The sequence below is a fragment of the Tachysurus fulvidraco genome, chromosome 4 (assembly GCF_022655615.1).
Source record: "Tachysurus fulvidraco isolate hzauxx_2018 chromosome 4, HZAU_PFXX_2.0, whole genome shotgun sequence".
NCBI lineage: Eukaryota > Metazoa > Chordata > Actinopteri > Siluriformes > Bagridae > Tachysurus > Tachysurus fulvidraco.
The window spans coordinates 14,581,209-14,603,124 of record NC_062521.1 but is presented as its reverse complement, the minus strand read 5'-3'; the positions used below and the strand labels follow the sequence as shown (position 1 = coordinate 14,603,124).

Genomic DNA, 21,916 nt, shown 5'->3' with positions numbered 1-21,916 from the left:
TTTCTTTCTTTCTTTCTTTCTTTCTTTCTTTCTTTCTTTCTTTCTTTTTGGATTCTATATATATATATATATAATTAGATATCCGACTTAGGGCTCCAATATTTTATAGATATAGAGCTCCAATTTAACAGGCAAGTACACTTACTTAAATACTCCTATAATAAATAATACTAACTATTACTAAGAACTAGTCAAGGTACCATAGATTCAGTGTGCTTAGTAATATGATGGTTGTATTAATTTCAGTCTCCAGTTTGATCTGTTGAGATTCTTGGGTCCTTTCACTGTTTATGTAGGTTTGCATAGGGGCCAGATCCACTACATCTCTGATCAAGAAAAAGGGTTAGTAAAGACAGATTAATGAATGAATGAATGAGTGAATGAATGAATGAATGAATGAATGAATGAATGAATGAATGAATGAATGAATGAATGAATGAAAAAAACGGGGTGATCTCTCCATTTGCAAATGAAAGAACTGAAAGTGTTATAAATCATCTTGGCTTAGATCTAAAAAGCTTTTCTCTGTGTTACCATCAGCTTTTATTTCCCTAGGGTCAGAAGGTGGCATACAAAATTCACCACACGCCCGAGACGCTTTCAATCCCTTCACTGTGTGTGCACTTAATGTGTGTGATCTGAAACACCATCAGTGGTAAATGTGTCCTACAGAGAGCGAGACAGAAGTAATTTTGATGATGAGGATCTGGGAAGAGTGGGTCAATCTCTCAGTTTTCATCAGAACCAGTTTTGTGTCGCAATGTCTTTCTTTTTTCCAGAGCCACTGCCATAGTTTGACTAGACAAACATTCATGCTTGACAGAGCAATCAGCTTCTGATGGACAGATGAAGATTGTGCTGGTAGATAATGATATGCTGCACTCATATGCAGTGTGCGATTCATCTGCAGTAAATGGCCTTGCGATTCGTAAGATTTGAAAAAGCACCTACTTTTTTTTTCATTTTTCTTTTAGAACACATGATGAAGCCCAAGTCAAGCAGTGTAGCAGGGTCCTTGAAAGCATGTAACCAATTATAAATCTCAGCAAACTGCCAATTTATTAACAAACAGGTATGCGTTTTATACTTACTATAATAATAATAATAATAATAATAATAATAATAATAATAATAATAATAATAATAATAATAATACACATATAAATATAAATTATATTATAAATATTTGATACTTTTTATAAGAAAACAACAAATGTATATAAGACATTTTCTTTTTGTATATAATCCAAATGCTTTAAAATATACAGAACTGAGGTTATGAAAATACATGTATTACACATGTTCTCTCTCTCTCTTTTTATTGTTTCTTCAAAATATCAGGGCTATGATAGCCATTTATATTCTAAAATGAAACTCTGTTAAAAATCATCCAAAACAATTTCCCATCATATCTTTGGGATGTTAATTTGTACTTTTATGTATTTCAAAAAAAGTTTGAAATGAACATTTATCTATCTGACTGTACTTGAAAAATGACAAACCTTTAAATTCTGTGTGTAAAAAACACCACCTGAAAACATCTTTAGTTAGCTACATATTCTTATAACAATCGTTGCATGTTAAAAATAATATAAGAATTATAATAGGTAAATAATTCTTCTTTTTGTCCCTATGTTTTCGAATTAGGAGTAACTTCTCTCTTTGCCAAAACAACCAACGATTTATCTAACACTAACATATCAGATGGCATTCAATACAATTATATATTGGTTGTTGATAAGCATTTACGAAAAGATGGTAAGAAAAGAGAAATTGTAAAAAAAAAACAACAACAACAACAATTCAACCAAAATAGAATAAATAAAAATTAAAAGACATCAGAGTTTTGTCATTGGTATGTGAAGGTTGTTCCAGGGGCCCATCCACAACTCCTCCTCATCAGACAGTGTGTGATCACTGGGAGTCTCTGAGGTCCCTTTGACCTCCTCATTGTCCACTCTGGACTCCTGCTCCTGCTGACAGCGCCCCTGCTCATTGTCCAAATGCGCCTTAATGATGTTGGACTTTGGCCCTATACTAGACCCTATGGACCACGTTAACGGCCTGGTGTCGAGATTGTTGTTAGTCATAGATGAAAGTGTGGCAGTGGTTCCTATAGTAGGCCCATTATCCACTGTACTATTTAACGGCAAATGTTCCTCCTGTGTAACACCTAGCTTGTCCAGTTTCTTGAAGTGTTTTCCAAGCCTCCCGGGTGAAAAATGTTTTATGTTATTAGGATAAGGTGGCCGTCGGGTTCGAATGATCGTACCATTCTGTGCCAGGTACACCGAACCGTTCACGTTGCTTTGACAGTTTACATTAGGCACACGGTTCCGCTGGCTGTCTGAACCACTGTCTTCACCTGTAGTCGTTGACTCGCCCTCTTTCTCCTCAATTAACTTCATCTGCTTCTTTCTGACAGCCTGAGGGACAAAGAATGGAGACAGATGCATAAAAACAGCCAGTGTCACAAATATTTGATTTAAGCTGTGGTGCAGTTTGTAATTTTCAAAGTGTCTTTAAAGCTTTAACAAGAAAATACTTTCATATGTAATGTACTATATATTAGTATATTACAATTACTCAAACAAAATAAAATAGAGCAATAATAATCCTTTTTTCATAGACTCTGATTGCCAATTATGCCATGCAACAGACAGCAACTAGCTGATTAGCAGAGAGACTAAAAGCAGAGTGCTCTAAAGATGATAAACTGCTCCTTTAATATTTGTAGAGATAACACAGACAGACACATTAGGTCCAAAAGTTGAAAGGAAGAGATTCAGTTTTGTTTATGCTGTATCCAGTTTGTAGAAAGGAAATAGGAATTTAGTTTGGGAGAAGATTCATTAAAGTATGTGAGGAGTGGATAAAGATTCCAGTTTCACGCCCATGCATCAGAAGTAGTCAAGAGTAAACCAAGGTACGGGAAACATCTGAAATGTTGGCAAGGAAAACGGATATCACTGCACTTCTAAAAAGAAACAAATTCAAGCCAGTCTTACGTTTGTAAATGCACATAAGCTCATTATTTCGCTCCTTAGAATGCGGTGGAACCTCCCGATTCTATTTCTGAATTTTCTCCAGTTTCTGAGCCATTGTCAGATGTTATGGCTTCTTCATCCTCCTCAGCGATGGAAGACAGACCTCCTAATGCCTCTTCTGAGCTCCTAGTCACACTTCCTTCAGATTCCGAAGTCTGTGATTCTGCATCATCACTCGTCTCACCCGATGACTTTTTGCTCGTCTCTGTAGTTTCTTCTCCCTCCTCCTCCTCCTCCTCTTCCTCCCCCTCCTCTTCTTCCCCCTCCTCCTCCTCCTCTTCGTCCCCCTCCTCCTCTTCCTCCCCCTCTTCTTCCTCTTCCTCCCCCTCTTCTTCCTCTTCCTCCCCCTCCTCTGTTTCCTCCAGCTCTTCTTCACTCTCTTCATCAATGGTGTCCTGCGAGCTACGTGTGACGGTAGATTTGCGTGAGCGACTTCCTGTTGCAGATCTGGATGTGGTGGTAGAACCTCTCTCACTGCCACTGAGTGAGCCACGGTCTGATCCTGCGTCTTCGGATGCCGCAGATCCACTAACATCGTCCTCAGATGCTTCCTCAGACACTTCCACAGACCCTCCACCTGAAGAGCTTCCAGATCTCACAGAGGATCGAGTTGATGACGCCTGGGATCCTGAGCCACTGAGCCTGCTTCCTGAACTGGATCTTACTGAAGATCCTCTACTGGCTTGAGTTTGTGATGATGATGCCTCTGATCCAGACTCAGGCTCTTTAGATGCCACACTTTTCTCTTCATCTTCTTCAGATTCCTCCTCAGAATCTTTCTCTGTGACAGAGGTTTTCTCTGCGCTTGATTCTTCCTCCTTCTCTGTAGACGATTCCTCTTCTGATCCTGATTCCTTCTCTGTCTCTTTTTCCGACTTTGATTTGCTTTCTTCCTCAGATTCCTCTGGTTCCTCTGCCTCTGACTCTGAGTCAACAGTGCTCTCAGCGGCATCTTCTCTATCCAGATCCACTTTTAGGTAATCCTTATCTTGAGTAACTATGCTGCTCCGCTCTGATGCTTCGGATCCACTGGGTTCAGGCTCACTGACACTGATCGACACTGGGGCCTCTGTTATACTCTCTTGACTGTCAATACGGCGTGCAGATGTAAGCTTGGCATAATCTTTGTCCTTCTTGCCCTTTCTAAACAGCATTGGGAAAATTCTGGCCTTCTTCCAAGGTGATATACGAGGCGGTTCGACTTTCTTCCCGACAGCAAGCAGCTTGCTGAGTTTAATGACAGATTTGAGTCTCTTTGCAGCTTTGGACTCCTCCTTTTCAGGTTCTACTTTTTCTTCAGAAACCTCAGAAGGAACTTCTGGCTCTGCCGATTCAATCTCCTCCTCTGGAGTTATATCCTGGAATTCCACCTGCCTACCATGACCCCGCCCACCTCTGCCTCTTCCCCGACCCTGTAGTGAGACCATTTCCTTTAAAAAACTTAGATATTTGATCATTATTACAGTAACAGATTACTAGAGTTACACTGTAATGTAATGGACAGTTACTGCGTCACATTTCAATACTTGTCTGACACTTTATACAGATAATGTAAAATGAACTCACAAACTGAAATAAATCTGAGTAATATTTGATCTACCAGTAATAAGAATGTGCAATATTACCTCTGAGCCATAGGCACTGTAGTAGTAGCCATCATCGTCCGTTATGGCCTCTCCGTACTCATCGTACATGGGAGATATCAGCCTCCTGCGGCTGCCGTAAGGAGGATACGGATCATACCTTTATGAGAAAATGAGAAGGTAATAAGTAACTGATTGGGCTTTAAAGATCACTAATTAGTGACATGTATTGGTCCAGTGGGCAATTAAACATCAGTGGGAGCTGAGCAAATAAAATGGATTTGACTGTGGAATACAAGAAGTTAGGTTTGTTATTTAATACAGTGCATATACTGTGTACACTTCAAATATACACTTATAATGTCTTTTGACTTTGTACTTATAAATATGAACCACATTGTTATATTTGACAAGGAAATATTTGACAAGGCTTTGGATAAACACATTACAGTATATGAAGATAGGTTACATAAAAAAATTCCATGTTCTACACTAGACAATACTGCAAAACATTCATGCAATTTGCAACTTTAAAGCCACTGGTTGAAAATACATAAAAACACAATAAGCAATAATCCTATTAAAGGTAAAAGGAGTTTCCTAAAGTTCTCAAGGACAACATTAGCAAATACATGTGAGTGGGAAAAGCTACAGAACCATAACAAAATCCCTAAACATCCATGTCATTACAACTGATGTGTATATATGAAAATGGAAAGTTCACAAAACCAAAAAAAGACTTTACAACATGCTCTCAGATTAATGAGAAGGAGAAGATTAAAAAGCCAGCTGTCAGTCAAAAAGAATAGCAGGATGACCTGAAAACAGCAGCAACCAAAGTTACACACCGAATGGCGAGCAATGAACTGCAACACAGTCACTTCTGTTACACACACACACACACACACACACACACACACACACACACACACACACACACACACACACACACACACAACACACACATACACAGAGATGCACATCTTCAAATATATATATGTGTGTGTGTGTGTGTGTGTGTGTGTGTGTGTGTGTGTGTGTGTGTGTGTGTGTGTGTGTGTGTGTGTGTGTGTGTGTGTGTGTGTGTGTGTGAAATACAAAACATATTTATTTGCCAATAATTCAGTCTATTAGATTTGGAAGTAAAGTATGGACATTCTCTATAAACATCACTAGGGCATTACACAGCACTGAAGGAAAGATGGATGGATTGAGGTACCAGGGTACATTAGACAAGGTTATTAATCTCATTGACCTAGAAAGTGATGGACGTTCCAACAAGACAGACGACGGTCTAGCCAATCCTTTGACTTGAATTTCACTGGTAAATTACGAAGGATTTTGAAATTGGGAGTATATCACTGAGACCTTCGTAGAATACATGTTTTTGTTCAGCTCTTTAAGTACAAAGTCAAAACATTATGTGTACAAATATGACCAAAAAAAGGTATCTGAAGCCATTCTTTCTCTCATAATAATCAGTGAATGACACTGTATCTTAAAGTTTTCGCTAATTTAAATGCAATGTTGTAAGTAAATATCCTTAGAATAAAAATAAATAACACTCAGACTAGATATTTCTTGCACTCAAAGCGTCTCTCTTCTCACTCGAGTGTCCACTTAGCTGATGAAGTGGATCAGCAAGCTGTTATGTTATGCTGTTAAGGATAGCAAGGTCACTGACCTGGATGGCTTTGTATAATTGAATGCTTTAAGTCTCAAAGCATTGCAATGACCATGACACATAGTATAGTGCCTACAAGGTACTTTCTTATAGGTGAAAGGACGAGTTAGTGGGAGGTGAAAGCAGTGAATCCTGGAGGCTTCCTAGTGAGAGTGGAACGGCTGCTAATTAAACTACCTGGCCTAATTGTGGAAAATGTGGGAAGCTAATGATGGTTTAAACTGTTCCACATGTCTCCTGAGTGGCAGATGCTAACCCTTAAAACATGCAGATCAGCACTCAGCATTTGCTCAGCATCTGTTTCTTGGCTTTCTATATTTCTCCGTTCATGAAATGAGCTGCTATGAGCTGCCACAACTGGTTAAACAATTGCTAATGCCACTTTTCTACTTTCTATTTGTGCTGCTTTCCCACTGATTGTATGTTTGCACATCAGATGCTGTTTATTGTGTGCTCTATTTGAAGCAAAATTGTTTTCCATCTCTCTCTCTCTCTCTCTCTTTCTCTCTCTCTCTCCCCCTCACTCACTCACTCTCTCTCTCTTTCTCTCTCTCTCTCTCACACACACTCTCTCGCTCTCTCTGCATGGGCTCAGGTGCCCTGTCCAATCTTGAGTAATTGAAAACATTTGGAGGGGAGAAAGAGGGTGTGAAATTACAGGGGTATAGAAGAAAAATACAAGGACAGAGGGATCTTCCTGAGAATATAGTTTTTTAAGCTATTTTAATACTTTGCTTTAGATATTAATTTTGTAAATAATGATTGTATAGAATATCCATCACTTAAGAGTCATTAGACCCAAACACACACTAAAATGTCAGACCTGAATTCAGTGAAAAATTTCAGCGCTACAGATGACAATGGAATATTTCCTATTTAATAACACAACATATTTGAAGATTATTTGTAATCATCAGTGAATGGCACACTATGTTTGTGCAACACCATTTATAAGACGCACTAAGAATGTTATTCAGTCATTCTGCAGGAGCAGACTTTAACAAGCATGTGAAGCTGCAGAACTAGTAATTAGTTGGTAGAATCATCACTGCCGTATCTGGCTGCTGTTTTTGGTGGCCCTTCAGCAGCTGGCAGGGTGGATAGATAGAGATAGGTACTCAGAACTTTTCTTAGTGCTTGCTTAATACCGGAGCTGCAGCTATGTAGCCTTAATTATAATTTACAGTCCTTATGCTATGCTCAAAACCCTGGTGGTGAGCTTGATGATCTCACAACTGTTAAGAACTCTACAAAAATGTTAATAATATTAATATTTATAATAATCATTCATGCGGTTAATTAATCATTTTTAAACCTAAATCTATCTCTAACATTAACCTCAGTAACCAAAAGGAAACCTTTTTTTTTTAAACAGAAACTTTAGATACACGGTGGAAAAAGTGCCCTTTTCACTGTTGGAGCCAGGCAAATGTTCCCACAAGGTTAAAACTGCCAGATATTCCTACCCTTGTACTTTGTGAGGACCCTGAGCTCTTAAACATGGCCATGCACTCAAATTAAGCGAAAGCACACAAAGAGACACATTAGTAAACTTTACAGTCATTACTTCACAAATGAACCGTGATTCCTCATGCGGAACTTACCCTTGATCATAGCTGTAATAGTCTTGTGTATAGTAGTCTTGCCCAGGGTCAATACCCGATTCCATAGAGAGTGCCTAAGTTAGCAAAAACAAGCCCCAACCTTAATAGCGCAACAAGACTGAAACTATTACTGCAATGAACACTGCAATGAGGCCATTGTAGGAATGAAAATGTGATAACACTGAATTACAACATGCAGTTAGTGGGACCTGGGCCTGACTTATGCAAAGGAGAAAAGGGGCCCATGTTTAATCAAAACCTATGAATACTTATTTATACTTTAAAAGAAATAGCCACTAGCTTACTTCACCGAGGCCGGTGCTTTGATTTGTTTAGTTGTACATCAGACATACCTTGCATGAGTTTATTGCATGACTTTGGGGGGGTTACAACCTCACAGCAACTTGGCCTTTTGATATTGTCCTAATTTCAGATAACAGAAAATATGACAGTGTTGTGCACAACTGAAACTCAGAACCTTTTTGTTTTTCAACCCATGTGTTGAGTGGGTTGCGTAGTTCTGATTGTGCCAAGATGGATGCCATTGTGCTTACTATAATTACTGCATTATTGTTCATTTCATTTTTAGACTTCTGGACGTCTGGTCAAAAGCATGCGAACGACACATCTATTCTAAGACTAGGTGTTTTGAATGTGCCATCAAAAGGAGAAATATATACACTCATTAATCAGTCTGATTCACCAAGATTTTCTCACTCTCACTCAATGATCTGTTGCTGTGTTGCTGAAACATCAAAAAGTAGAGCAACAAAAGAAAAGTGTTAAAAGTTTGCCATTACTAACTGGCTGATTTCAGCAGTCTAACTGCAGAGGAGCAAAGAAATGCAAGCCAGTCTAACCAATTAAACGTCCTCACACACAGACCTACTGATTATCTGTCTATTTATCTTTTAATTAAAACACCTCATTAGACAAACAGCTCCACAAACAAATGTAGAATTGCGAGCTCCTATTCATTTCATGCTCGAAGATGATTTCCTTTTCTGTCTCAGTTACTTGGTCAGAACTTAGTTGGTTATTTTCAGTTTTAAATATTTATAGATTCATTCCATGATGTATGTTGAAGGTCCCAACAACGGTTCGAGCCTAGGAGCCCCCGCTGCCCTAAGTCTGCCCCAGGGTGTGATTCAAGTGAAATAAATGAAGAAAGCTCAAGCAATGTGCAGTGCTGCATTCAAAATAATGACCATATGGTTACTTGATCTTAGCCATTCCCACGAATGTTGAAGAGAAAAAAGGATCAACAATGGAAAGAAATAAGAGATAGCAGTTTACATGCAACACACAGTGCAGCAGGAACATAAAGACTCTACCTCTGGCCTGAGCAAAGATGGCCTCAGCAGCTGTTGCTAATAGATAGTCAACAAGGGAAGAAAAGAGAAGAGTAAGAAGGGTAGAAAAGAAAGAAAAATACAATAGAATAAGACTTTGCAGGAAAAGGTATCAGACAGAAACAACAATAAGGGAACACTGAGGTTTACAGGGCGAGTTGTAAAAGATTAAGAGTAAACTAGGGGTTGAGGTTGAGTGTAATAACAAAACCAGGTTAAAGATCACAGTGGGTTAGAGCGGACAAAGAGGAAAGAAATTCAGACAAAAGCTCCTGAAGACCAATAAGTAGCAGCATACTGCAGTGGATACGCTACTCTTGTGATAAGTTGACATTAGATTAACACAAAATGTTGAAGCTAAATGGAGAGGAAAATGTCAAGTTTGAGAGTCTTTACACAAATAAAGGCCAAAACCCTGATTAAAGCACTGAATGTGTCTCATACAACAGTTTTCCTCACCCTATTATATTTTTGGCAAATAATATTAGGCACAAAACTAAATATAACATGTTTAAAAAAATATACAAGTTTTCTATGAAAAACAATTTTCACATCTAGAGTGTAAAAATCGCGGCAGCCGTTCTGTGTCTTTCTCTATCTAATTGTGATTCCCCTCTTATTCTCTTTCAGATACTATTGACAGATTAGAGTGATGAGGGACAAGAGGCTTTCCTACCATAGAATAAAAATGACCAGGCCCTAAATAAATAAAGCATCCGGTAACAGATAAGAGAAGGACATACCTCTCTGCCATATCCACGCCTGGCATACAATGGGAAACAAGAAAATACCTTTAAAAAAGATGCTCATATGTAAGTGTTGAGTGAAAAAGAAAATAAATCGAAGCTTAAAAAAAATGAGAAGAAAATTAATCGTAAAGTTCCAGCTTTATCTCCTGCTTATATTTCTTAGTATTTCTTATTATATACACTATACGATAGTATGCTGTAAACTTTTATGTATTATTTACACAACATTTGTGCGTGTGCGTGTGGGTGCGCTAATGTGTACAAACAAATACACACTCTGGGTGAGTGAGCAAAATGGAAAAACAGAAAAACAGAGTATGAGCAAAGAATGAAAATACATGCAGAGGATATACTTAGAGTGGGAGAACAAGTGCTGACACAAGCAGATTTAACAACCAGAAACACATTGTGTGATTATCTTTTATTCGAAATAACTTGTTCACACACACACACACACACACACACACACACACACACACACACACACACACACACACACACACACACACACACACACACACACACAAATAAGTCTTCTAGATCATAATCATAAAAGCTTAGGCACAAATCTCTGAACCTCATAAAAGTTCAGCCCTGGAGAACCGTGACTGAGCAATAGACTCTCCACAGGGAAACAAATGAGGACTTTAAAGTATTACTGACCTATGATCACTTGCACACTAAATGAGATGAATGAGATAATGTGATGACTTGTGAAGTATTGAGAAGAGATTTATGTTCATAAATTGAATAATAGGTCTGACTGAATTGATAGAAAGGGCCTTGCTAGGCAAGGGGTAGATAGATAAGGCCTTTGATATTGATCACTCGCACACAAAAAAAAAAGCACACAGGACAGTGTCTGAAAAAAGTTTTCTGTGTAATAGGCAAGTCTGTGCCACTTGAAAGTGAGATAAATAATGTGTAAGATGCAGTAGGCGTTGGAGTGGAGTGGAGTGGAGTTGAGGACTACTGGTGCTAAATAATGCAGTGCTGGAAGAGTCTCAGTGTCTCACTGCAGAAAGCAAAGCTCTTCTCTTCTACACTGCCAGGTTTCAAACATAACTGCAAAATCGTATCTTAGAACATCTCAGAGAGTATAGCTAATTACGTTTGTGGAAAGAGAGAACTTTCTATATCCTGATTGGTGCCAAACTTTACTGACTATATTTACTTTTAGCTCCTGCCACAGGACTGTATGTGGTTTTTAGGTACAGTAAGCTTGTTATTGAACTGTTCTCACAGAACTGAGAATAAAGTCGTTCTCTGATTCCCTACTGTAGAATCTGCTGATGCTCTCTGAAACACCGTTTTGCTTAGTCGAAAACCATGGGGTCTCGCTTGAGTAAATTAGGTCCTTTGTCTCGTGTTTGTCCCTAAGGTATTTCATTATTCTTTAGTAAAGTGAACATTTCACTCATTTCATCCAAATATGCACTGCACATTTTTTGTGCAGTGTTCTCTTTGTGATTTGTTCTCTTGTATTAATATTTCATCAGCCAAACCAGAGAGTGAAAAAATTCTCTGCCATGTTTTGCAAATATTCTTGTCTGTTTTGTATTTTTTTCAACCCTACATGCATGTATTGAAAGAAGGAATTACCAAATAATTTTATTTAATCTTCTGATTAGTGTTAAATCCCATCCTTAAATTCTGCATGATGTTTCTGCTCTCTGTGAGACTGATTGTCAACTCTGTCTTCACTCACTCTTTTTAAATTCTGCCCAATTTCATACACTGCCTCTTTTTTTTTCCTTCCAACTTTTTCTGCAGACCCAAACGGTCATGGAAACTTTTTTCCAAACCCCCCCCCCCCCCCCCCCCGAGATTTTGCTGTATTGTTTGGAGAAGGGTCTTTATGAAAACAGCCACGTTTTATTTTAATAGTAATATATTACACATGTATAGCACTTTCTGAGCCTTTATGAGTTATGAAAATGACATTTCTCGAAAGAATACAATAGAGATAGGAGGAGCAGCTATAGAGCAGGTTGTAGGTGGAGAGGCACAAGAGGTGAATGAGGTAGAAGAGCAACAAGAACTGGAAGGAGTTTTGTCAGTGCTGAATGGATCAATTGACTAATTAGGCCTGTCTCTAGTGCATGTAGACATCACAGTCTCGCTTTCCCCCTGCTGAGCAGATTTGATCAGGCATACAAAGTGACAAGTCCCCGTGGTGTTCATCTTGCAATGACCTCTCACTCACACACACACACACACACACACACACACACACACACACACACACACACACACACACACACACACACACACACACTTACACGTTATATGCATACACACACACAATGTCACATCGCCTTTCACACTGCTTCAGTAAGCAGACAACATCTCTCTGTGGTCCACTTCATGTTACAGCAGATGTTCTTATATACCTACAGAACCTACAGCATATGCCATAACATTTGTGGAAGCAAATCTGGTCATATGTTTGATTCAGAAGTGTCAGATATCTTGAGGATCACAACACTGCTATAACACAATCTGTTATGGTAATTAGGAAACACGTCCTGCTGTCTTAGTAACTGTGCAAGTGCATCAGTGAAGTTTCCAGTGTAAAAGAATATTGATCTATAGAGACTGTTATATGATTCTGATATGAGATTCTAATGTCTGCTATTTTGCGAACTGCCTATTATGCAAACATGGACATTTTAGTATGCATTTCATTTCCATTTATACTCTAATACATTTATTCATACAGTAACCCAATGTGTCATGCCATACCAGGTACTATGAAATTGTGCTAATTCTTTACATGCAATTTTCTCCTTTTTCACTTTTATGCTGGTTTACGATACATGAAAAAAAATATCTGTAATTTCATCATGTGAAGGATTTTCCACACATTTCATATGTATAGCATGCTGTGACACTGATACTCAAATAAAGCATTACTGCCTTGTATCATATGGCTGCCACTGTGAAATTTAGGTGACATTATAAAGGCATATTATAATCTGTCCCTGTGGCATAAGAGTAATTAAAATCTAACATACCACCAAGAATAGACATGAAGAAAAAAAATGAAGAAAAGTGAAATTCAGATGGATTGGGAAGCTAATGAAACTAATGATTTAAAGCATATCAACGTTCAGCTCCAACACCTCAGTAAACATGATATGACAATAAATCAGTTAGACTCTGGAATTAATAATATGGCATCAGGAGATGTCATTAGGCTCCACAGAAGGGTAGGCGTAGTTGGGAAAAGATGGTTTCTTTATATGTACACAGAAAGCTATTTATCTAGAGGTGGCCTGAGAGATTGATTGTTCTCTTGCCAGAGCTGAATGCAGCCGGCTGGTGGCAGGGCACACTTTTCCTGTCACGTAGCCCACCGACTATTATCTCTATTGTCTGAGCTTGCTGCACTTCACGACTCTTTTGATTTTCTAAAGGGCAAAAACATCAGCAAAATTGCACGGAAGCATTCCTCATAAAGCCTTATTTAACTCTTTAGAAACAGTTAAAGAGTGCAGTAATCATGTTGGTAAGGACAAAAAATACCCACTCTGTCTGAGAGATTAAGATTAAAAAGATGAATATGTTTGAAATAATTGTACAGCAGATAACAGAAGGTCTATTTTCCACTTTTACACTGTCAAAAGGGACGTGATAGCCTGGTGATTAAGGTGTTGGACAACCGATCAGAAGGCTGTGAGTTTGAATCCCAGATCCACCAAGCTGCCGCTACTGAGCCCCTGAGCAAGGCCTTTAACCTTTAATTGCTTAGTTCTATAAAAATTTTATAAAAATGTGTCACTCTGTCACTCTAAATAAGGGTGACTGCAAAATGCCATCAATGTACATGTAAAAGCATTTAAGAAGCATCTAGGCAAAAAGATGCTCTGAAGCTTGATTCATATGGAGATGAAGACGCGAGGCCTTAAGGCTGAGCTTTTATACAGAACATTGACTTGATGTAATGGTGTGATATTGTACAGAAGTTGTAATCTTTACTGCCATCTTACTCTAATCTACTCTACACTAATCTTAATCTTAATAATAGCTATAATAATAATAATAATAATAATAATAATAATAATAATAATAATAATAATAATAATAATAATAATAATAATAATATCACATATCCTCAGTATGACATACAGTATGAGATAAAAAAGTACAGGAATGATTTAATTTAAAGAGAAAAAGGTCCTGAAGGTTCAGTGAGAAATATTTATATGGGGAAGCTCTGTCTGCTTGCTGCTCTGAATCTGGGCTAGGATTTAAGGAGTTTGATTTTGAATCCAGGTGTGAGGCAAAATCTGCTGGGCTTGTGTCAGATTCGTCTAATTCAGACTCTTATTCAGTTCTTATCAAACTCTTGGCCTTTATTTCCCCTGTATTGTACTTCCTGTCAGAGTGGCTATAGGGGTTCATTTTGTCCTTTCTAGTGTCATTACAATTCAGAATCATTTTTATACAATTCTGAATTATAATGAATAGTTATATTCTTTCTTCTGGCCTTGACATTGCGAAGTCTCTGGAGGAGGTATGGTTTCAGAGATGCCAGGGTGGAATCTGGGTATTATACTGTAATTAGGTTGAGGAGATCTAGCTTTCAAAATTAACGGGAGGTGAGCAGGCACCAGGAGACAGAGAAACAGTGGATGGGCATGGTGGGCTATCTGGGGAATCAGGTATAATTTCCAGCCATATCTCACAGGGTTCCACTATGACATAGCTAGAGATACTGGAACTAAACCTCCTCAGGACTGGGGGAGTCGACTGCTGGGTGGCTGGTGGAGGGGGTGTGGTGCCTGTGATGAGAATGCAAGGGGGGGTTTCCTTTCCCGCAATTCCTGAACTGGACTGTGGCTCAATAATAGCTAGAAGGTCATCTAGATCCAGAGAGTCCTGGGAGTCTCTGGAAGTCTTATCAGAGAGTGCCTGCTGCTCAAACTGTCTGGCCTGTTCCCTAACTGACAGCTTCGTGCTACGACCACTCGGGGTCCCCATTCCAGCATCAAATTCTTCTATGCTGTCCTTAAGATCTGCCTCCAGCTCATGCTCTTCTCGCTCAGCGGGGTCCCAAAGGGCTTGTTCTCGCAGTGTGTCATAAATTTCTCGCTCATGAATACGACAAGGCAAGGACCAGGTAAACTTCTGATTCCCAGCGTTTGTGGGTGATGAAGAGCCAATATCCCAGAAGCTGCCAAGCATGTGAGTCTTGGTGCTCGTGACTGGATTGGAAATGCTCTCCATGTAGGGGGGATTCTGGGTAATGAGCGAGTGTAGTTCAGAGAACAAGGTGACACTGCTCTCAGACTTAGGCAGGTTGCTGTGCAGGGTGCCACTGACAGCAATGGCACGAAAAGAAACGGTGCTAATAAGCCTCTGTCGATGGGCCTCCTCGGTAACCGACTTCCTGGGTCCGCTATAGACAACAATATGAAGTTATAGCAGAGAAAAACGCTAGAACTACTATATATAATAGATGAAAGAGGGATAATGAAGACTAAGTGTGAAAGAACTGTCTAGGGGACATGATAAATGCCATATTTAGAATCCTTCACACATTTTGACTGAGCTGGATGCCAAAACAAACTGTATACAAGCTCTTCTGATATAATTCTACACTATTAGGAGCAGCATTACAGCACAGGTCCTAGCTGTAATCCTCCAGTAAATTCAGTATAGTTATTATGATTTCATTTTCAGAGTGAAATTGTTCAGACTTTATTTAACAAACCTGCTATGGGGTAGAAATTATTCATTTGCTTACACATGCACTGAATGTCAAATAGAGATTCATATAATGGAAGTTACTCATGCACACAGAGCTATAGCCATGCTGGGTTGATTTATATATTCTGACAGATGAATAGAGATGATCTGAGGCAACAGTCTCAGAGTGAAGGATGTGTAAAGTAATACTTTCAACACGCTCACACTAATAATGTGAGGAGTTGGGGACACTGCCTACGTAATAATTCTACCAACAGCACGTCCTGTTGTAGCTAGCAACAAGTGCAGGCAGTGCAGTATTATGGAAAAAAACTCACTATTACCGAAGGTGAAACAAGGGGCTTGTCAGCTAAGGGAGAAAAGAGAGAAAGAATAAAAATGCAAATGACTTACTGCATTCTGAGCAGAGAAGAAGAGAAAAGAAATGAATTGGACAGAAAGAGAGAGGGGTGAACAGACAGGTGAATATGAGTCGAAACCTGAACTTTGACAAGATATGAAATGCCAGCTTGTATTTATAAGAAGAGATAGAAGACAGGTGACCTTCCATTAATCCTTCACTTGTACATTGATATTCCATGTATTCTACACTTCTGACTAAAGTTGGTTAGTTTAAAAGTTTCAAACACACACACACACACACACACACACACACACACACACACACACACACACACACACACACACACACACACAAACATACACAAACACACAAATCACTTCTTTTTAGATTATTGGCATCCTGACAGCATGACATATTCCATGAATCATCTCATGAGGTTTCCGCAGGTATGTTACGGGTGTTTATAAATATTTAATGTCCTTTACGAGTCCTCTTTGAGTGCTGGAACATCCTTTTCACTATTTGAGCATAACTCCTGAGAGATCCAGTAAATATTTTCCATTCAGCAGCATGACAAGATGTCAATTAAATGAGTACAGTGTAAAATATTTTAAAAAATATTGCTTGTTTCCTTATTGCACGTGTAATCATCCATCTTACAATAAACTGTAATGCATACATGCTATTATATGCAGAAGCTAATTATGATTTCTACAGAACATTTGTGTGAATGATTGTTGTTGAAGTAGAAATGGTGTAACAGCCACATAAATGCTCGCTGCAGTGCAAAATGATGAATGAAAAACTTTAACAGAAATAATCCCATACTCTGAAAACGGCTGTTATATGCTATCAAAAGACAGACAGACAGACATACACACGTACACTATTTTGTTTGGCTTGTTATTATACTGAATCACAGGAAATTGCTCTGTCTATCTTTGTGCTTCGTTTAATAGACTGACGTAAAAAAAAAAAAAAAAAATCTCTTTCATTTAGCACACATTTAATCTGATTACATTAAATCGATAGTTTCTTACCTGTGGGACATGTAGTTATGTCACTGCTTGAATCGCAACCATTTACATTTCTTTTCACTTGCACTGACGGCTGGATGTATACAGCAATCACAGACTTGTACGCACGGTTACCATCAAATGTACAAAATAAAAACTAATGTAGTGCAATCTGATGTCACAGTATAGAAAAACACAGCATTTCTCTTTCCGAAAGAGCCGAAAAAGGCTTTCATAGGAGAAAACCTCATTTCTTTTCTAACCTGTGAATAAGGTCACTGCTAGACTGTTAATAGACATCCTTCACAGAATCAGTCTGGAATTACACAGTTAGCCGGCTGTCTTCAGTTCATTTAAATCCGAACGATAAGCTATGTGAAAGGTTTAGTGGAGAATAACAACTAAGCAATGACTGCAATTACTGGGTCAGCTATTGGGAAAAAAATTGGAATGCGAGAAAATATAACATCTATTAAATACATTCAGCATGGTACGTTCAAGGCTAAATCACTACAAATACCCTCATAAAATAAAATATCAGCCCTGAACTCATCTTGAGTTTTGCAAAGATAAAAAGTATAAAAATCTGGAAATGTGTTTGCATAGACATGATCATTTACACTTTCTAACCTCTAACACACATGCTTAAAGGTTGACTCACATTCTTCCATCCCCAAGCTCCTCGTAGAGGTTGGCTGGAGCCGAAGCTGGACCTGAAACTGGAACCGGAGCAGCAGATGATTTTGAAGCAGCAAGTGATCTTTGGATGCGGGCGGTTTTGGCACACTCGGCCTGTTTCCTGTTAATACAGTTTCACACATCAAACAGGTCAGTCACCAGCACCAAACAAATTCTTCCATGTTGTTGCCTCTTGACACACAGGAGTCTCGGCAGTAACACAGATCATTACAGAATCCACCAGTGCCATAGAAACTGTTGTCTTTTTTTCGTCAGTATTGGAGGTGAGAAGTACCGTATTTTCCGCACTAAAAGGTGCACCTAAAAGCCTTAAATTTTCTCAAAAATCGGCCGTGCGCCTAATAACCCGGTGCGCCTTATGTGTTCTAAAATCTATAAAAATGTTGTTGTGCGACTTTGGTAAGCGCGCGGCTTGATTGACTGTCGGACCATTTCCCGCTGACACCGGGACGAAATACATACACTACGTACGCTGGCAGCGATAAACCAATCAGAGGACATTACGTAATACGTACAGTACGTACGCTTACCTCCGCCACACCTCCGGTAGGTGAGGACTTTGATGGATTTTTGGGAGAAGATTGATTAAAAAAACAGTGTGTGTGTGTGTGTATTGTTAAATAATAGAATAAAGTTCAACTAAACTCACTGTTTTCCTTCCGTTACCTTTTTGTAGACCGTATGTTTTAGCATGCGCCTTATAATACGTATAATATGTATGGGTTAAGTACAGAAATAGACCCCGTAATTGAGACTGCGCCTTATAATCCGGTGCGCCTTATGGTGCGGAAAATACTGTAAGCACATTGTGTCTGGTGTTTGAGATGGAAATAAAAATGTGAGAACATGCCATTCTTGTTTGTTTTTCAAAAGAACATTTTTGCATGGGTTAGAGTGGAGAGGAGGTTGTGAAGATCCTTTATTCATAGCTTCTGAACAACCTTTTGATTTGTATTCACATGGAAAGGGCTGAGCTCAGTGGGAGTTTTCAGCACATAATTACTGAAATGAATGAACAACACTTACTCTTTGAATCTGAAGAAGGGGTCCGTGTGCAGCCACAATGGGATAAGAGAGGGGGAAAAAAAAGAGGACAAGTGGTATAGTTAGATAATTAGCCCAGCAGTATTTCCTTATCAAAACATGACACAATGTATAAATTAAAAATTGGGACTTCATAGGATTTCCTCAGCATCACTTAAATCCCAGAGTATTAATGATAATGTGAAGCTCTTTCATGCGGTGTTAGATGAATGCACTGCTGCAGGTGGTGGAATGCACATTATTCCTCACCATTTTGTTCCTCCTGTATAGTGGTAAGCGCTCAGGAGGGAGAATAACCCACACTTATCACACATCTCTGTCTACTGCACTGCTGAGAGAGAAATGAGCTCTCCGCCAGCAAACTACCTTCTCTCCATTTACTGTTCCTTTAACCTCCCACTCCTTTCTGAAATCTCTCCCCGCTCCATATTTCTACCTACCCGTTATTTCTCCATCCGTCACATGTAGAGTCCATGCTGTTTTCCTGTCAGGACTCCGGGCTTAACGTTTAATGTTAAAATCTAGACACTCACTTTATTCTTTTATTATTTATTTTACTTTAATGCAATTCCTAAGAAGATAAGAGACCTCAAATGCTACTGATACTGATTCCAAAGAAATAGGGCCGGAAAGTTTTATAAAACTATGTTATATCTAAAGGTGAATCAAGGAAATAAAGGATGCCAGAAAAGGCGTAAGTAATGCTCTTGAGTTAAATGGGTTTATAGATACAGTGTCTTTATAGCTGCACTACAGTCATGCAGTTATCTTAATTCATCTCATATTTCATGCCTTTTGTTTTCATGGTACAGTGAATAGCTGTTAAAAATAAGAATAAAGAGAAAGTAAGAATTTCGTTATGTGTTCAAGATTGAAGACTGAAAATGTGTACGCTGCTATTCAGACCTCAGATGTACCTACAGACCTATTCATTATTTAGACAGTTACACTGCTTTATCTAAAATGCCAGCGGTTTTAAGCATTGTCGCATTTTTGTCTCATAATATCGACAGTATTATATCCAGAACCGTGTCAGACAGTGTGATTCCTTCACAATGTCGTGCTGAAATTCATGATTCAGGCTTTACATACAATAAAAAAGTACAGTGTGAAATGACACTCTGTCATGAATACAGTCGACATTGATTACTAGTACTGTATCTTTAAACTCCACAAAAAAAAACCTCACTGAGAATTTTCATAAAAGACAAGACATCTTTTAGACATTGTTAGATAATATTATATTTGACAACAGCAACACAATCTGATTGTTATTTCCACATTTTCTGTTTACCTATTGTCACATCTGTGGACATCACAGATTCTGTTTCACCGCGGTCTACAAACATGGCCGGCCCAACTCTCATCGAAAGTCCCATCAACCACCTGCACTACTTAATTCCCAGACACCTTCCTTCTGATTATGTTCGCCTGTGTTTAATTAGTAGGTTTGTTTCAGTGCTTTCTTTGTAAAGTATCCAGTACGTCCAGTTCACTAGAGTCTGTGACGTTACAGTTCTGCTCTCGATTACCTGATTTTTGACTAGTGTGTTTCTGTTCTTGGCCTTGTTTTTTTCTAACCTGTAGGAATCTGTTCCTGCCTGAACCCGTTTTTGATTCTTCTTGTTTGTGGATTATGCGCTATTTCTAGTTTTGTGTTCTGTTCTAATTAAAGCGACCTGCACGTGCATTCGCTCTGCAAGCTTCTGTGTTCATGGCGATCGTGTTCAGGTTTAATGGCAAGCACTTGTGGAAACATCTACTTAAGAAATCAGATCTGGAACATCCATAACTCATGTATAAATATATGTAACTTTCCACAAATAAATATTAATCTATCTTTTGATACAACTTTGAGTCAATTCTTATTGGTTTAATGGCTAAAATAAAAGAATTGCACGTATTGAACATGAGATAATCGTTTTCTTCAATCTAATATTTGCACACAATCTCAAGCCCATTATATCTTTGACAGGCTTTTCACCTATCATCATTGGCTCTTTCTTTTGTATGACGTGCCTCTCTATTTCATCAAAGTTTCATACATTTCACATTGTGATTAGAGTACACAGTGGAGACACCCTTTTCAGTCAAGGTTTCTGCCTCGTGCCATTTTGCCTCCAACATCCTCACCTGGGATCTGGACACAGATTTTCATAAACTGCTTTGTGGAAATGTCTGTGGTGAAAAATGTGTTATAGAAATAAAACTGAATTGAACTGCATTTAACTGAATCTGTGAGTGAGACCTGCGAAGCCCGGTGGACCTACTGTAGATGTTTTTTCTTTGTCTCTGTCTCTTATTTATCTCCCTGGAGGGAGAAATTGTCAGAAGAGAGCTTTGCAGACAGATGCTGTATTGTTGCGAAGTTGGCTGTGGTGTGACAAAGCAGTGTGACGAGAATAGAGAATGCATCAGATCTGTCGCAAACAACTGTAATTAATCTGCTTTCACATGGTGCTGGTGGGCAGATTTTGTCTCTTAGTATGTCTAATTGCACATAAATACCCTGCTTCATACCTGGCACCCATTCACACCACTTTCTCCCTATTTCTGTCCTTGTCCATCACCTCGTCCTGTCTCTTTCCCTCTGTCTCTATTTATTCTTATCCTTCCTCTAGTACTTTACACAAAATTTATATTACTCGTGATAATCTAGCATCTTTCACTAGAGTGAGAAGTTATTTACTACAGATTCTGACTCTTCATAGAAACAATCACTAGCAGTGCTGTCAACAACCGTGGATTCACACAATTCTAGAGGCAACCAGGTTCTATTTCCCAAAGCAGTACTCACTGTTTGTAGGTGATCATGATGATGAGGATGGCGGGGATGCAGCAGAGGATGATGATGATGGCGAGGGCGAGTAGCGCCCCTTCTGTGTAGCCCACAGCCTGAGCAGCTTTCTTCACCGTAGCCACGATATCTGGTGAGCGGATTTCCAAAATCCTCCCTCCTTCACCCAGATACGGCTGGAATTCTTTATTAATGTCTAGAATCTTACCGTCCAGAAACCTGCCAAATAAAGACTGACAAGTTAACAAGTCTACAACTACTGCCATTAACAGTAATAACAAAT

General features: G+C 38.8%; 2 protein-coding genes across 4 annotated transcripts in view; both read right to left on the bottom strand.

Moving 5' to 3' along the window:
• Positions 1–1,192: 1,192 nt before the first annotated feature.
• The window catches only part of pcdh15a (protocadherin-related 15a), a 168,782-nt gene continuing 148,058 nt past the window's right edge, over positions 1,193–21,916 (bottom strand). For 2 of the 3 annotated variants that reach the window (XM_027142250.2, XM_047812946.1), the window contains 8 exons: positions 21,634–21,852; positions 18,819–18,827; positions 17,755–17,892; positions 10,014–10,032; positions 9,253–9,288; positions 7,919–7,992; positions 4,673–4,790; positions 1,193–2,426 (listed from right to left, as the gene is read on the bottom strand). In XM_027142250.2, the coding sequence (XP_026998051.1) occupies positions 1,839–2,426; positions 4,673–4,790; positions 7,919–7,992; positions 9,253–9,288; positions 10,014–10,032; positions 17,755–17,892; positions 18,819–18,827; positions 21,634–21,852 (1,201 nt within the window). In that variant the 3' untranslated portion in view covers positions 1,193–1,838. The remainder of the gene's footprint in view (positions 2,427–4,672; positions 4,791–7,918; positions 7,993–9,252; positions 9,289–10,013; positions 10,033–17,754; positions 17,893–18,818; positions 18,828–21,633; positions 21,853–21,916) is intronic. The other variant, XM_047812947.1, reaches the window with a different exon arrangement.
• On the bottom strand, positions 14,184–17,744 carry LOC125141112 (protocadherin-15-like). The gene has a single exon (XM_047812948.1). It carries the CDS (start codon positions 15,249–15,251, stop codon positions 14,601–14,603), a length of 651 nt encoding a protein of 216 aa, XP_047668904.1. The 5' UTR covers positions 15,252–17,744; the 3' UTR covers positions 14,184–14,600.